Source organism: Dermochelys coriacea, chromosome 2 (genome assembly GCF_009764565.3).
Source record: "Dermochelys coriacea isolate rDerCor1 chromosome 2, rDerCor1.pri.v4, whole genome shotgun sequence".
NCBI lineage: Eukaryota > Metazoa > Chordata > Testudines > Dermochelyidae > Dermochelys > Dermochelys coriacea.
Window position 1 is genome coordinate 75,897,460 of NC_050069.1, and position 16,800 is coordinate 75,914,259.

At 39.5% G+C, this 16,800-nt stretch overlaps 1 protein-coding gene and 1 long non-coding RNA gene across 3 annotated transcripts in view; both read right to left on the minus strand.

The window, feature by feature from the left end:
- MAPRE2 (microtubule associated protein RP/EB family member 2) overlaps positions 1-16,800 on the minus strand; it is a 153,736-nt gene that overhangs the window by 98,342 nt on the left and 38,594 nt on the right. For both annotated transcript variants that reach the window (XM_038391743.2, XM_038391740.2), the window contains exon 2: positions 12,052-12,113. Coding sequence is in view for 1 of the 2 variants with exons in the window: in XM_038391740.2 (XP_038247668.1) it covers positions 12,052-12,113 (62 nt within the window). In the remaining variant the exon portion in view is untranslated. The remainder of the gene's footprint in view (positions 1-12,051; positions 12,114-16,800) is intronic.
- LOC122458699 lies at positions 12,137-15,434 on the minus strand. The gene is made up of 3 exons (XR_006278859.1): positions 13,679-15,434; positions 13,504-13,508; positions 12,137-12,512 (listed from the first exon to the last, which is right to left on the minus strand). It is a non-coding gene; the product is annotated as an uncharacterized LOC122458699 (long non-coding RNA).

The window sequence follows — 16,800 nt, forward strand, 5'->3', positions numbered from 1 at the left end:
AATGGCCATTTCATTTATGCACACAGTAAAAGAAATTTAATCCCCCACACAAATACCTGTTGCATGTGTACAAAGTCTACATAAGGAGTAAAGGAAATGTAAACACTTTGGAAATGTTCAATAAAACTTAAATGCATCACTCTGAGTAAAATTTGATCATTAGAAGCTGGCTCAGCATACAATACTAACTTGTCTGGAATTAGTGGAAGGACTCTTGTGAGTTAGAGTTGCACAGGAATTGTAACCTAATACAATGAGTATTACATTTGCCAACCCCTGTCAAAAAAAATCATTGCTTAAGAAAAATGAAGATAGAAGGCTAGTATTTTAAGAAGTGATTACTTCCTTACTGTGAACAAAGAATCTCATGAACCGTTTTCTTATGGTGTTAATATTATGAATATTTGTCAGTCACAAGGTCTGGTCTATGCCCCAGCCTGTAACCAGTCTCCTGGGATTGACTCTTAATGTGCTGGTCCCCAAGGACCCACACAGTTCCACAGGCCCAAACCCATAGCCTCCAAGACTCAGATTGGGCCTTCGGCACCAGCAATCCCTGTCTCTCAGAGAGAACCAGAGTCCTGCAAGAGGCTGTTACTGTCTCCCTTCAGGGCACAATGCTCTCAGTGAGTATTGACAGTGAGTCTTTTCAAAATAAGTTAGCCATTTTTTAGTCACCTGGCACACACAATCTGAAAGTCCTTAGGTTAGCACAGAGGGGTGAACTGAAGCCACAGTCCATCTTGGCCAAGCCAATGTCACGATGAGTCAGCCAAGTTATGATGGACTCCATCTCTGGCTCTCTCCCCATGTCCCCTCATGGCTGGGTTCCCGAGTCCCTCCAAAATATCAGCCCCTTCTTCTAATCACCTGACACCTTGTTCTCCAGCTCAGTTCACAAGACCTATCTGTTGAGATTTCCTGCTGTGAGGTTTTGATTGTTCTGTCATTGGGGTGTCTGTCTTGCTGAACCCTCTGTTGATTTGGGTTGGTTTGAGCCAGATCTTTAATGATTATTCATTTTACCCAGACAGGGAGGTGACACTGGCTCCTGCACTGTTCCAAGAGCAGCGTTAACTCTTTGGCACCCCCTGGGAAGCCATGCAACATACAGAGGGAAGCTGAGGCATACCTAGGATTCAAAAAAAATATTACAATTTCCACTTCCATATGTCACAGTATTACATATTCTCCCTGAAGAAAAAGGAATTTACAGCAAGTGTTCCACTCACTAGATCTCACTAAATAACACTATCTCACTACCCAGAAGTCACCTACTACAAGACAGCCCCCCCACAAAAAATAACAGAAAGCCACTAGCCATCACCTTTAGCCCCCAACTAAAACCTCTCCAAAGCATCATCAAGAATCTACAGCCTATCCTGAAGCCATCACTCTCACAGATCTTGGGAGATAGGCCAGTCCTTGCTTACAGACAGCTCCCCAACCTGAAGCAAATACTCACCATCAACCACACACCACACAACAGAACCACTAACCCAGGAACCTATCCTTGCAACAAAGCCCGTTGCCAACTCTGTCCACATATCCATTCAGGGGACACCATCATAGGGCCTAATCGCATCAGCCACACTATCAGAGGCTCATTCACCTGCGCATCTACCAATGTGATATATGCCATCATGTGCCAGCAATGCCCCTCTGCCATGTACATTGGCCAAACTGGACCATCTCTACGTAAAAAAAAATAAATGGACACAAATCAGACGTCAAGAATTATAACATTCAAAAATCAGTTGGAAAACACTTCAATCTCTTTGGTCATTCGATTACAGACCTGAAGAATTGCAACTTTTAACAAAAAAAGTTCAAAAACAGACTCCAAGGAGAGACCGATGAATTGGAATTAATTTACAAACTGGATACAATTAACTTAGGCTTGAATAGAGACCGGCAGGAGATGGGTCATTACACAAAGTAAAACTATTTCCCCCCTCCGTTCCTCAGACGTTCTTGTCAACTGCTGGAAATGGCCCACCTTGATTATCACTACAAAAGGTTTCCCTCCCACCCCCCGCTCTCCTGCTAGTAATAGTTCACCTTAAGTGATCACTCTGGTTACAGTGTGTATGGTAACACCCATTGTTTCATGTTCTCTATGTATATAAATCTCCCCACTGTATTTTCCACTGAATGCATCCGATGAAGTGAGCTGTAGCTCATGAAAGCTTATGCTCAAATAAATTTGTAAGTCTCTAAGGTGCCACAAGTACTCCTTTTCTTTTTGCAAATACAGACTAACATGGCTGCTACTTTGAAACCACAACTATAACAGTGTATATACACTGGAAAAGAAGACAAAACTTCTACTGGGAAGTTTTCCTGAAGCAAAGAGTAGTTCCAGCAACTGCCACAGGTGGTAAGAAGAACAGGGGATGCAGGGTTGGCAGGGCCCTTTATACCAGTGCTATAAGGGCATGGCACCAGAGGGCGCTGGAACTCACCCGATGAATCCCACTATGGCAGTGGTTCCCAAACTTCAACAACTTGTGAACCCCTTTCATTAAAATGTCAAGTCTCACAAACCCCTCCTAAAAAATGAATATTTCCAGGGATTTTCTCCTTTACCCGAGTATAAATTATAAAAGCAGTGATCTTGGAAATATAAAATTTGTTTTTATGACATGCTTATTACACACTATTTATTATTAGGTTTCAGAGTAGCAGCCGTGTTAGTCTGTATTCGCAAAAAGAAAAGGAGTACTTGTGGCACCTGAGAGACTAGCAAATTTATTAGTCTCTAAGGTGCCACAAGTACTCCTTTTATTTATTATTAATTATTTATCTTTATAGTATTTTTATTACATTATGAAAACAGCAACACTCTTCCAAGATCTTACTTTCGTAGCTTGTATCACTTTGAATAAGCCTGTTATAAGCCAAGACTCCTATGTTTCATCAAGGAGTATCAGATGTGAAACAGCATGAAGGTATTTAAGAAGCCAACTCAAAGAGATCCTCCTACACAAGCATTCAGGTCTTGAGCAGTCTGGGCAAACAAAGCATTTTACAACAAAGCTTAAACTTGTTCTTCATAATAATTTTAAAAACAATACTAGCTGCCTATTAACTTTTAAAAACAGCAAAAAATATCCACTTCCCTTTCCATTTCTTACAAGGAGTCTCGAATTTTAAATCTCCATGTGATAGATACGCTTCTTTTAATTTGCTTAGCTCTTGGAAGCATAGGGGCTCTGGGCTGCTGGCCCCATGCTGCCTGGGATCCCTAGGGACAGCTCTGTCCGCCATTAGGGAATTTTTCCCTCAGAACCCCTGCAACGTTTCATGAACCCCCAGCGGTTCACAAATCCCAGTTTGGGAACCACTGCACTAAGGGAAAGAATTCCAGCAACTGTGTGTGCACCATGCACACACCTACATTGGAATGATCATATGCAAGTACTTAAGAATACAGTACTAGACTATTGGGAACCATGAAGCACTGTTAATCTACTTGGTTGAATTACTTCACATGCTATATCTACAAGGTAGATTTTATCATGGATTCTTTTACTGTTGGGTACTTTTTAAAAATGCATTTCAGGCTACTTATTGCTTACATCTAATCTGAACTGCACGTCTAGTTCTTTGACATCAGTTAATTTTAAAGTTTTATTTCCTACCTTGCTGCTTATAGTCTATCAATCTGTTATGGCTCCTAGTGCTAGCTGATTAATATTTTCACATCCTAGAGTACACAAGCACTTCCATTATACAAAGTCTTCCACCAGAGAACCTCAAAGCTAGTGAATTAAGCCTCAAAAATATCCCTTGGTTTCTAAAAAAAAATAAAAATAAAAAAAAAAATCTATAGGGTTCGCCCTTTGAAAGGTTAGAGAAGGCTGCAAAAATAGCACAGAAACAAGACTACATAGCTTAGCACACTGAAGAATGGTCTGAGAGCCAGGAATTAGAGTTCTAACCACAATTCTACCACTGACCAGTTAAGTCATGCAACCAGTGTCTTAGTTTCCCAAACATCTATATAAGATGAAAGTAGTACTTTCTCTTTTCACATGATTGATGAGGATTAATGTTTGAACAACACTAAGATGCTGAATAAATACTAAGTGTTATTAATGAGAAAGTTTCAAATGAACAGAAAACATTATGCATGAAGAAATTCAGCACTGTAGTGAGACATGTTGGTTTTGTTACCACAGTGTGCTAAGACAATGAAAAGTTTTCAGAGGATGTCAAGAAATTTGCATCCAAACTGAAGGATATTTCCTTAAAGGCATTTGAGGGTTACGAGTCATATTAAGCACACATGATTTCATGAATACCTTAATACAGCTTATTGGAAGTAAGTAGTCTGTTTACTAAAGCTGTACATTCTCCTCTGTGTTCTTGCTTATGTGTATTTGTACACTAACCTGCTACAGGTAACTATACTTAGCAGAGCTGCTGTATGGTTTTCTGCAGCCCTGAGATTCAGATTTAGCAGAAGGTGCCCTTAACAGGGCATCTAGAGGAAAAAATGGGTCAGGGTGGAGGCTGATGTCTTGAAAGGGATAAGTGACTCTCAAAAGCCGGTAGAAAAGAAAAAAAAAGTCATGCTCAAGAATTGAGGAGAGGATGCATAAAGAAGAAAGAAGGATTTTTTTAGCAATACACAAGTAAATATAAATGAATATAGAATTAAATGTAATTAAAATTTGACTAAATTAAATATTGCAAAAGGTTACAGCAGAATGCAATTAACACTGCCACACATCCAGGAACAAGCATATATAGGTCAAGTGTGATGTCTGCTAAAGAACTATAGTTAAAATCAAATTTATATAGAGCAGAAGAAATCCAATATAAAGCTCATCTCTCTCCTCGTAAAGATAGAACTCCATTAAAAACGTAAGTGCCTCCATTTTGAGTAGACAGGAGCATACCGAAAATACATACATCTTATTGGGAAGATAGAGAGCTGGATTTCCTTCCTTTCATTAACCAATGACCCACCTGTCAAATACATGGTTTAGACTTAAGAAAGAAGGATTACATGTAACTTGTTCTTACGTTAAATACAAAATACACACACACATGCACACACACACTCTAAGGTCTTAGTTAAGAAATCAAGTCAGGAAATGTGAAAGTAAAGGTTGAATGCACAATCTTACCTGGCAACCCTAACAAAGGAGCAGAGTTGTCTGGTTTTCGACTGGAACGCCCAGTCAAAAAGGGACCCTGGTGGCTCTGATCAGCAGTGCTGACCAGGCTGCTAAAAGTCTGGTCGGTGGCATAGCGGGGCTAAGGCAAGCTCCCTGCCTGCCCTGTCTCCGCACAACTCCTGGAAGCAGCCAGCATGTCCGGCTCCTGGGTGCAGGGGTGGCCATGGGGGCTCTGTTTGCTACCCCCACCCTGAGCACCAGCTCCACAGCTCCCATTGGCTAGGAGCCATGGCCAATGGGAGCTGCGGAGGCAGCATCTGTGGGCACAGGCAGCACGCAGAGCCCTTTGGTCCCTCCACCTAGGAGCAGGACATGCCAGCTGCTTCCGTGAGTCACCTGAGGTAAGTGCTGCCCAGCCAGAGCCCGCACCCCAAACTTCCTCCCACACCCCAATTCCCTGCCCCAGGTCAGAACCCCCTCCTACACCCTGCATCCCCTCCCACATCCCACACTCCCTGCCCCAGTCTAGTGATAGTGAGTGAGGGTGGGGGAGAGTGAGTGATGGAGGGAGCGGGGATGGAATGAGCAGGGGGTGGGACCTCAGGGAAGGGGTGGGGTAGCGGTGTTCCGTTTTGTGCAATTAGAAAGTTGGCAACCCTATCCTTTGTATGTATGCATAATGATAGCCATTAAATTATGCAATAATCTTATTTTACATACAATATAATATAGTGATGTTTTCTAGAGCCTTGCACATGTGTATCCCCACACAGTCTGATTAGACAATTAAAGAGAATGAGCCAAATTTGAGCCTTATATAAATGGGTGGGACTCCAATAGAAGCCAATTTGCAATCTTAACTAGTAGGCACTATCAGGGTCCTACTGTAATAAGTTTACAGGGGGCAAAATGATGTTTTCTGGGTGGTTTAGAAATCAAATTATAGCCAGGCCACTTAAACTTGTATAATCTTTTGGAGGGGGATTTTCAAAGTCAAAGAGTATTTAGGTACCCTGTTACTATTGAAATACAAAAGGCACTTTGAATATCTACTCCTTTATCTTTGCTTTATACCATCTTCTATTGTAATAAAAATTGTAGCCCACATGATAGTGGCTTAGTCACACTATTAGTTATGACAGAACAACTCTATGTAGGCTGAGCAGGTCATTATTATACACAGCATTTAACTTTTTATACATGAAGACAACATTTAGAGTTAACATTAGGTGAGAAATTTTTCACATCCACCTGATCCCTGTGATCCCAACACTTGAGATTTTATTGCGAGTCTCATAAAATTGGTGATTTTCCTCAAGCCCCCAGCTCCTGGAATGATGTAATTACATGAGAATCTAATCTTTCATTTAATAAAAACAAGCTGCTAGCCCTCCTGCTTGCGGAGAACAATGTGGACACAAGTGATTCCAAAAGTCAAATAAAAATATCCCAAAATGCATTTATATTTATTTCAATTTTTAAGTCAATCTCATGGTTTGGGGGGCCTGAATCATGATTTTTGAATGTGTGGGACTGGCAACACTGATGTGCTTAATATTCAGTTGCCCTGATGCAATTAAATATACTGTTCCCTCAGCATTCATGCTATTCCCTAGGCATTCTCCATTCTTAGTATAGGCTTCAGTTACAGTGCGGTAATGTTATCTACTTGCAAGGCAAAACTGGAAATTTGAAGGGCATGTTCTCTGTGTGTATAGTTAGATAATCTATCCATCTTCCTACTGTATTTTCCACTGCATGCATCTGATGAAGTGGGTTTTAGTCCATGAAAACTTATGCTCAAATAAATTTGTTAGTCTAAGGTGCCACAAGTACTCCTCGTTCTTTTTACTGTACTTTAGAAGACCCTCCATCTGATGCTCCCACTACATTTCTTAAAGAATTCATGCAAGAAAGAATATGACTAAAGCAGGCTGTCAAACATTCTGTGGAGAGGATTGAACTCCATTTCTAATTATGGCCCTGTGGCAGGCACACACATTTAGGACTATGTGCTTCCTTCATTCCACACCTGATCTCCCACAGATGTCAATGAGAAATGTGCACAAAGGGAGAAACAGAAGATAGCCCTTATACAGCAGCTAAATTCTTAGTTACATGTCCAGGTCTTTGTCACACTCATCAACATCACTTGGGGGAAAATATGCTGACCTTTAGGACCACTGCTATTTCAGCCCTTTGTTTCTCTTCCTTCCCCAAGTTTCTTTCATTTCTCTTCCTATTTCCTGTGTCCCTTCTTTCTTCCCTCTGCATAGCCTTCCCTGCAGCAGCTCCCAGTAATCACCCATCAGTTTACTCCCACCCCCTTCCATCTGCTAAAATGATCAACAATTAAATAGTTGATGATATTTTAAGTATCACCAGTATGCTTTTTACACTTTAGTACAGCATTGGACAACCTGCAGCCCATCAGGGTAATCCGCTGGCAGGTCGCGAGACAGTTTGATTACATTGACCATCAACAGGCAAGGCTGCCTGCAGCTCCTGGTAGCCATGATTCGCTGTTCCTGGCCAACGGAAGCAGCGCGGGCCACAGGGACATGCTGGCTGCAGCTTCCTGCAGCTCTCATTGGCTGGGAATGGTGAACAGCAGCCCCAGGAGCTGCAAGCGGCCATGCATGCAGACAGTCAGTGTAAAACTGTCTTGCGGGCCTGCCAGTGGATTACCCTGGCAGGCCACATGTGGCTTGCGGGCCGCAGGTTGCCCACCACTGCTCTAGTAAGATTAATGGGGTTAGTTTGGGGAAAATAATACCAGTCTTGTTTCAGGCTGCCTGCAGACTGAGGACGACAACATTGCATTGGATTATACTCTGCTCACATTTGGAAGGTTCTCTTTACAGCCCCAAGAGGTAGAAACTTTTTCTAAAATGAAAACTTGTTTCTGCAAAATCTGAGTGTGCCATATTGAGTCACAAATATTTCCAGTGAGCCAGCTCTGGCAAGCAGGTTGGGTTTCTTAAACTGCTGAATCACAGAAGCAATCTAGGATTTCTCTACTCAGACTGCAAGAGTGCTTAGTCATTGCTTAAAGTATCTTTAATACACTAATAAATTGTTGAAATGGACAAAATGCAATACACTACACATGAACTAGAATCTGGCATCCATTTACCAAAAACCCATAAAATGATCCTAACTTTATTTTCCTTTTATTTTATGCATATTTTTGAATAGCAACTAAGTAACAAAATTCAATAAGCTGAAATGGGTCTTATTACTATGAAGTTAAGTTGCTCTATTGTAAAAAGCCTGCCTTTTAAGTATTTTAAACAAAAATATAGCAATGATATTACAATAATATATTTTGCTCATGATGTTAGAAAATTATGTGCTGATTTTATTTAATGCAAAGTAACAAAAACCCATATATTTAATAGTTATGAGTTATAGTTAACATTGATACCTTGGCCATTGGAATGGACTGTCATTAACTTTGAACAAAACCTTACATATGTTGCATTTTTAAAAAAAAATACTGTGGTTTTTTTTTTAAAATGAGTCAGTTGCATTGATGAACTCCTGTGGGATAATTCCTGGTAGTAGGACAGTGGGGGAAAAAAGTCACCCTATGGTTCAGAAGATTTTCAGACAAGACCATAAAAGGATATTTAGGTTGTTCAATTACTAAGTAAGGCAAGGAAACGATACTGGTTAGCATGAAGCCATAAACAAACATTCCATTCAAGTTAACTTTGTCCTTTATGTTCAAAATTTAGATCCGAACTACAGCTCTCTTCTCATGTTAAATCAAAATTGACCATAAAACAATTGTGTCTTCATGCAGTTGTGACTGTCATAGTATGTTACCCTACACTGACTTTTGGAAGACCCAATCACTTTCCACAGGATGGAAATGCTGTGAAAGCAATGCATTCAGCCAAAGGATTAAAGTGACTTGTTTTAGTGACCCCCTCTGGCTAATAATGAAGATGCAAAAGAAGTACAGGAACGTTTTTCAACGCCTGGAAGGAAAGACAGTGTTCCTTTACTCTTCCTGCTTTCAAATAACTAAGCATATCTTTTCTACATGCAAGAAGCAGAGCAAATAATGAAAGCCTCTTATCAAATAGATTTAGAAAGTTTTAGCTTTAGTGAAGCAAAGAAAACCTGCCAGAATATTGAAGTTGTTTTATTGTGTTCCTTTCCTGAACAAATTCCGTTTTCTAATCCACACTGGATTAGATGCTTTTGGCTGCTTGTACTGCTAGCCAGAAAATACTGAATAACTGCAAGTAAACATGTACTCTAAACACCATAGAAACAGCAATGTTTTTTGTTGTTAGGATGCATTCTAAATCTGTCCTTAAAAATTCCTTGCTTAACGCACTGTATTTTTAACTGCCAATGAAAACTTTTTCTACATATCCTGGGGGAGTATTCTAAATGAAAGTTGTAAAACTGCCTGGATAGTTGAACTTCCTTCCCTATATGGCTATCCCTACAACTTTAACAATTAAACAAAAAACCCACAAACCACCATTGAATTGTCAAAGAAAGCATGAAAGTGCTTCAAAATTCCATTGCATATTGATGTGTGAAACCTGGATTTGGTCAATGTTCGGCTACAGTGCTAGCTATCTTTATAGCGGTATGTTAAACCTCTGGTATTAAAAAGCTGGTGGCTGGGACTTTATTTTGATATTCAGCATTCTACAAAGTTCCACGGATTTTGTGAGGAAAGACTATAGAGTAGGCAGCAGACCAGAGGGAATACTCTGGAAAGCCGCCTGTTGGTCTGAGGGTGGGACTATTCACTCCAGGAAATCTGTATGTCCAAGATAAGTTTTATTAGGCAATACGTAGTCACAAGCAGACTTTTGTAAAGTAGACTATATATCTCTCTGTTGCCTCTACACTAGTAGTTTTCTTCAGATTGCCTACTGTTTCACAACCACCTATGGGAATACTAGTATAATCAGATTGATTGCAGCTGAGTGTGTTTTAACAGTATCATCCAGACATGTTTTGAGCAGGGTTAGAAAATATGTGAATAAAATGATATGGCCACTCTATGTTAGGCACTTCCACTGGTGCAGACCTACCACTGTTAAAAACAAGGTGCAAGTGGAGGAAATCCATTAGAATTCCTACAGCTTTGAGTTTCTCAGCTTCTTCATGGGGCCCAGATCCTTCGTTTCATCTTTGACTCATTCCAGGCCTCTTTCAGCTTCTTTTATGCAATAGCAATTATCCACTGCTCTTAATATGAAAACTCCCAGATTAAATATACTGCATATTTCTTCTGGTTCCTCAAATTCTCTCAGCTCTCATCACTTCATTCTCATAGCTTCTAAAGTCTGCAGTTATCCCCTTACAGCTCTCCCCATCACGGTTTCAGTCTTCTCTTTTAACTGCTCCCTCTCCCCGGCCCCCTGTTAAACAAGGTTCAGCTCCAATTCTTCGTCTCCTAGGAACTGTTCTAACCTAAACCTCTCAACAGATCCCAATTCTCTGCAAACATTCAGGTCTCCCCTCCTGTTGATTTGAGCTAAAAACCCATTGACTGTGCATTAGTAGCACCTTTTTACAAATATGTTTGAGCAGTTTCAAGATATTCAAAACTCTTAATCAACAGTTGAACCATCTCCCTAGTTCCCTTGTGAAAAAAGCCTTAACATTGATTAGAGAGTACAGGAAAAATATGGCTCATCTTTGCTAAAATATACAACATAAATAAAATATTCTAGCAAGTGAGACATGCCTTATGCCCCCATCAAAGTCAGACTTTATAAATGGTAACACTGACAGACTTTCAAGCATTGGCAGGTGGGTTCTAAACTAAAAGTTTCTGAGCAGGGATATGTCATTTTATTTATATGTTAAGTGCACAACTACATAAAATATAATGTGTTATAAGATATGCCACACAGTGAACTGTACTCTGTACATTGCCAAGAGAGACTGCATGTGTGCATATACTTTTGACAGCACCACACCGCATGCTAGAAGGTCAACCCTATACTATTGTATTCTAGTCTTCCTTTTGGGGAAAGTTTAGAATTCAAACTGTGTAACAAGACAGACACTTGGCAACCATGATACAAAAAGACAGTTAATATGTGACAATGTTTCTTTTATCAACCGCAGTTCATGTGTTCATCATTTTAAAGACTTTCAAAACATTGCCATCTTGTGGACCTACCTCTAATTGTATCATTGTTCTCTGCTGTTCCTACAGGTGAGCCAAATTACGACTGTGCAAATTGCAACATGACCAATTGGAGGCTGGATAGATTAACCTAGTGTCCAATACACAACTAACTGAAAATTTACAAAGAGATGTTCCTTATCAGATATGTATTATTAACCATGTACAGTAACATTTGGTCTAGCTCTCTTTTCCTCCAGTTAAAATTGGGAAAGCTGCATTATTGCTCTAGTAGAGCTGCTAACTCAATGAAGTAAAATGAGCATTGAAGAGAGAGCATAAGACAGTTTTCCACCAGAGTTCCTGAAGCAGGAGAGAAGGATAAGAGACAAGGAAGAGAGAGAAGGAAAGACAGGGAGAAAAAGATTCTTCTCCCACCTTTGGCTTCCCTCTTTATTGATGCCCCTTCCTCCTCAGATACTTCCTCCCCCCTTTTATTCACATTTGCAATACTTTTTCTGGAAGCAGTTGTTATTGGTGCTGCTAGCTATGAATTCATTACAATTAATTTGTATTGCATGGATACTACCATTTACAAAGGCAACTTATTCTGATTTGTACCTATTTATTTTTGTATGCTAGGTCTTGCTGCAAAGGAAACTCAGTAACTACTGTATACTGAATGTCACCCAACTGTTGACTTGCTCTTTAAAAATATAAACAAAATCAAAGCAATACCTCATTACTTTTAATGTCAGTCACAACATACTGTACATTTTATCACGCTACAGAGAGAAATAAAACACTTACTTTGAGCATTCAAGCACTTTCCCTGGTTGCCGGAATGAAGTATTCCTTACAGAAATTTGGTACTAGAAGGAAAACATGACAACAATTAGCTCAGCAAGGACATAGACAAAGACCATTCATTATTTTTTCCTATATGGGATATGCAGTGATGCAACCACCATGTCAGTTCTAAAAACTAAACAAGAGGAAAAACCCTTCCTCACAATACCCTAATTCAGCTGAGTTCACACAATAGCACACTGTCTGGTATAACTGCAGAACAGTCATATGTGCCTTCTAGATGGTAGGAAATCTGTTAGGTCTCTTGCACCACCACATTCAGAGTTTATTCATAATTGCAGGTCATATTTCTGCCCCTTAATTTTGCCAGGCTTTTCTGAGCAAGAACATAATCACAGTAAATTTATGAGCATTCCACCAAACTGATCTTCTTGGCTATGACCCACTTAAAAAAAAAAAATCTACCACTGAGAAGCGTGCATGATGCAGACAGGTAAACTATATTTTTCCTAATGCTACATTACGATGCAATGGCTTCCCTTAAAAGCTTTCCACTTTTACCTTATGCAGCTACGTAACATTACCTTAGCTTATGTAAATGTTTCCTATAATGTACTTCCCTATACATAAAGAAGGCAATATCTATGGTATACTGAAAATACTGAGATAACATTATTTAATTACCTAAGGCAACTGAGCATCTTTTGAAGGGGACTAAATTATATGACTAAATTTTTTTATGTAATCCAAGAACTCCTTACAAAAACAGTTAAGTTGCACTCTTACGACTCAGATTTCAGAGTAGCAGCTGTGTTAGTCTGTATCCGTAAAAAGAAAAGGAGTACTTGTGGCTAGTACTAGTCTCTCAGGTGCCACAAGTACTCCTTTTCTTTTTACGACTCAGAGTGGACTTGAAAAAAGTTAGTTCATTTTCTCTTCATAAACTAAAAGCATGAGTGTTGCCTGTTTAATGGAGTGTGCTGTTGAACACCACCAGCACACTAACCATTATAAATTAAGATTTTCTATAAATCTTTCTATAAAGATTTTTTTATAATTGTATAAATCAACAATCCCAAATTTTCTGCTCTCTGGACTTCAGACTTTCACTAAGTAGTCCAGTGCAGGTATTTTATGAGATGGGGATCTGTTTTGAAAATCGTTTGTCTATTCAGGCGCCTACCTACATTAACTCCTCCTACTCTGGTAAGCATGTGGGGGAGAATAAATGGCTAGAGGGTGGAGAGGAAGCAGGGAAATAATCAAGAGGAAGTGAAAGCAAGAGAACTCGCAACAGGAGATGGATGCTTTTCTATCTAGTTCAAGTTTCATTGTTAATTTAAGAAATTCAGAAAAGCATCTGCAATGAACCAAACATAGAAAAAACGGTCAGGTTAGAAACTCTTGAAGGCAGGAACTGTCTTATTTACAATTTTGTAAAGTACTACATACACATACTGGGCTGTATAAGAACTTATTTTAAAGTCTTCTTGAAAAAAAACCAATAATTTTTTCAAAGAAAAAATTGTGAAAAAAGGAATATAATGAAGCGAAAGAAGGCAGGATAGACAAAAGGAAGAAAGTCAAGAAAAGGAAACAAAACAGAGTGAGAAGAGAGGCAGAGAACACAATATACAGTACCTCGTGGATCTATATTCCTACATTTCACTACATTGCTGTGTTCCATAGCTATCCATTAGGAGGCTGAGAGGAGAGGTTATGCAGAATGATGTTAACCAAAGCTGGGTGAATAATGGACTTTTTGGTTCAGTAGCATTTCAAAAAAACAAAAATGAAAAAAAATGTTTAATTTTGTGTTGAACCAAAACCAACATTTTCAGCCAACTGAAGAGTCGGAAAACACAGAGGGGTGAAACAGAATACTTTGTTCGACCAAACTGAAAATTGTGTTTCAATTTTGCGCATTTTAACAAAAGTAAAGGACCACAAGGGCTTATCTATATGACCAGTTAGTGCATGGAAGCTGGGGTGTAAGTCTACCTCACACTAGCCTGTTGCGCGCTAACTGTCCATATGGCTATGCACTATAAGATCACTAGTGTGCTTTTGATCTATTCCCATTTCAAAGCAGGGTAGATCAAAATGCACTAGGGAACTTTTAGTGTGGACTGCTCATGTGCATCAGGCTAATGTGAGGTAAATTTACACCCCTGCTTGCCATGCACTAACCATTCATATAGACAAGCCCTGTGTTCACAAAACAGAAGGGACAGGGAAGGGAAGGTGCCTCTCTCTTCTGTTGAAGCAATTCCATGTTGCATCAATAGTTAGTCACTGGAGCAGGGACTTAAACTTGGGTCTCCCAGAGGAGTGCCCTACCACTACGCTACAGAGTCACTTCTCACTCTTTCTTGGCCCAATGACTATTCATTGTCATCATGAATGACTACGAATGGCAATGAATTCATGAATAATTTCAAGTCAACCAAAACTGCATTTTTTAAGAAAATAAGCTATTTTTCAAAAAAAATTCCCCTAGCTCTACTGTTGATGCAATTTGAATCAGGTGGTATCTTTTACACTTGGGCATGTATTTAATAATTTAATGACTCAGGGATAGGTATTTTCTTTTGAGTTTCAATCCCTGTGTTCTGCTTCTGTGCCTCAGTGGACTGGACACTTCCCATCCTATTAAGGAGATTTTTTCTTCCTTCAAGCACTGGGAATGTAATGCTACATGATGCAATCCTTACAACAAATAACGCGAAGGACAGGAGCTATGCATGCTAGAAAGTTTCTTCTCCTGGCTTTGATTGTCTTCACCACTTTTTGCAAAAAGAAAACATGATATAAAAACAATTTTTAGCAATTGGAAGGGAATTTTAAAGGGGCCAAAAGTGTCTGACAGTCATTGTTTGCACAATGAATGAATGACTACCCCAGCCACAACAGGTTGCATAAATGGAGAAATTCAGGGTATGTCTCACTGCAATAAAGATGCGATTGTGGCATGTGTAGACATACCTAAACTAGTTGTGATCTACAATAGAACCTCAGAGTTACAAACACCAGAGTTACAAACTGACCAGTCAACTATACACGTCATTTGGAACCAGAAGTATACAATCAGCAACAGCAGAACCAAAAATACAAATACAGTACTGTGTTAAATGGAGACTACTACAAAAAAATAAAGGGAAATTAAAAAAAAAAAAAAAAAAAAAGGATTTGACAAGGTCAGGAAACTGTTTCTGTGCTTGTTTCATTTAAATTAAGATGGTTAAAAGCAGCATTTTTGTTCTGCATAGTAAAGTTTCAAAGCTGTATTAAGTTACTGTTCAATTGTAAATTTTTGAAAGAACAACCATAACGTTGTGTTCAGAGTTCTGAATATCCTCCATTCCCGAGGTGATCGTAACGCTGAGGTTCTACTGTAATTAGCTAGCTCAAGTAACAATAGCAGTGAAGCTGCAGCAGCATGTGCAGCTGCATTGGCTACACCTGCTTGCCAAGGTACCCTGGTTACATCCTTCAGCAGCCATCACCTGTCCTGACGTGGCTTCACTGCTATTGTTACTGAAGGTGGCTTTGATGAAAGCTAGCATGAGTATGTGTATAAGTGCTGCAATCATACTTTTGACAGCAGTGTGGACATACCCTCAGTCAGAGCCATAAAGTGTGAACTAGCAAACATACTGCTGTATGGGATCATTTTGCTGGCTACAAGATAAACTGGTGAAGATTAATTGGACTATCTCAAAACTACAAATATTATGGGAGCAGGGTTCTGCACAGGTAGAATAGCATCAGCAATTGTAGGAATGGAGCTGAATTCAGTGTTCCCTTCAATTCCAAAAAACCCAAAGGTATCCTTGTTGACTCGGATCAATTCACAGGAGAGACACTGACAGAGTACACATCTGAAAATTCCAACAAGCATGTGGCAGATTTTTCATGCCTCTTTATGCCTTAGTAATTTAAAACACATTTTTGATCCAAATCTTTTGATTCTCTTCCTGTGCCTTAATTTCACATTGCACACTGACATGAATAAAGGCTATAGGCTGCTAAAAGTCTTCCTCCCCTTGTTCACAAAGCCACCAATAAATCTTCTGAGTGATCAAAAAGAAAAGTGTTATACTATTAAATACAGTCTTGTCCTGTTGAATGACTTAATAGGCATAGAACAAGGACAACATGCACTGTTCCTCACAAGTGGCTAGGATATGCTCACAGCCCTTACCTCTAAGAGACATCAGATTTCATCCCCACAGAGCAGCCAGCCAGCTCTAATCCTTGGAATACAATTCCCTTTTGCTGAGCTCCTCCAAGATGGAGATGCATATAGAGATAATACATGGATCCAAGACCTTGGCAACTATGAATGAAGATTACCTCTGCGCTCTCATGAAGGCCTAATTCCCTTCCAATGCTTTATAAGCTTCCTACCTCTTTCTGTAAACGCTTTATGACACCATAACTATCTTCCAGCTGGGAGGCTGCCAGAGATCTGGCTTCAGAGTCAGCTAATATAATTTCTGTTGTTATTAGTATGACAAGTATTGCCAGCCAGTACACTAAATATCTATGTAAATAGTAGGTCTAACAGTAGTAATTGAGTAGATGAGATTTACAAAAAGTGTGTCCATTTTGCATTATCGTTAATATATAATTTGATAGCACAGGCTGCTACACTTTGTGCAACTGTTATTTCTTCCAGCAGTTTCTTCCCTTTGCCACTTTAGTAGGCCATGCTGCTTTTTGATCATGAGAACAAGTCTCTCCTCT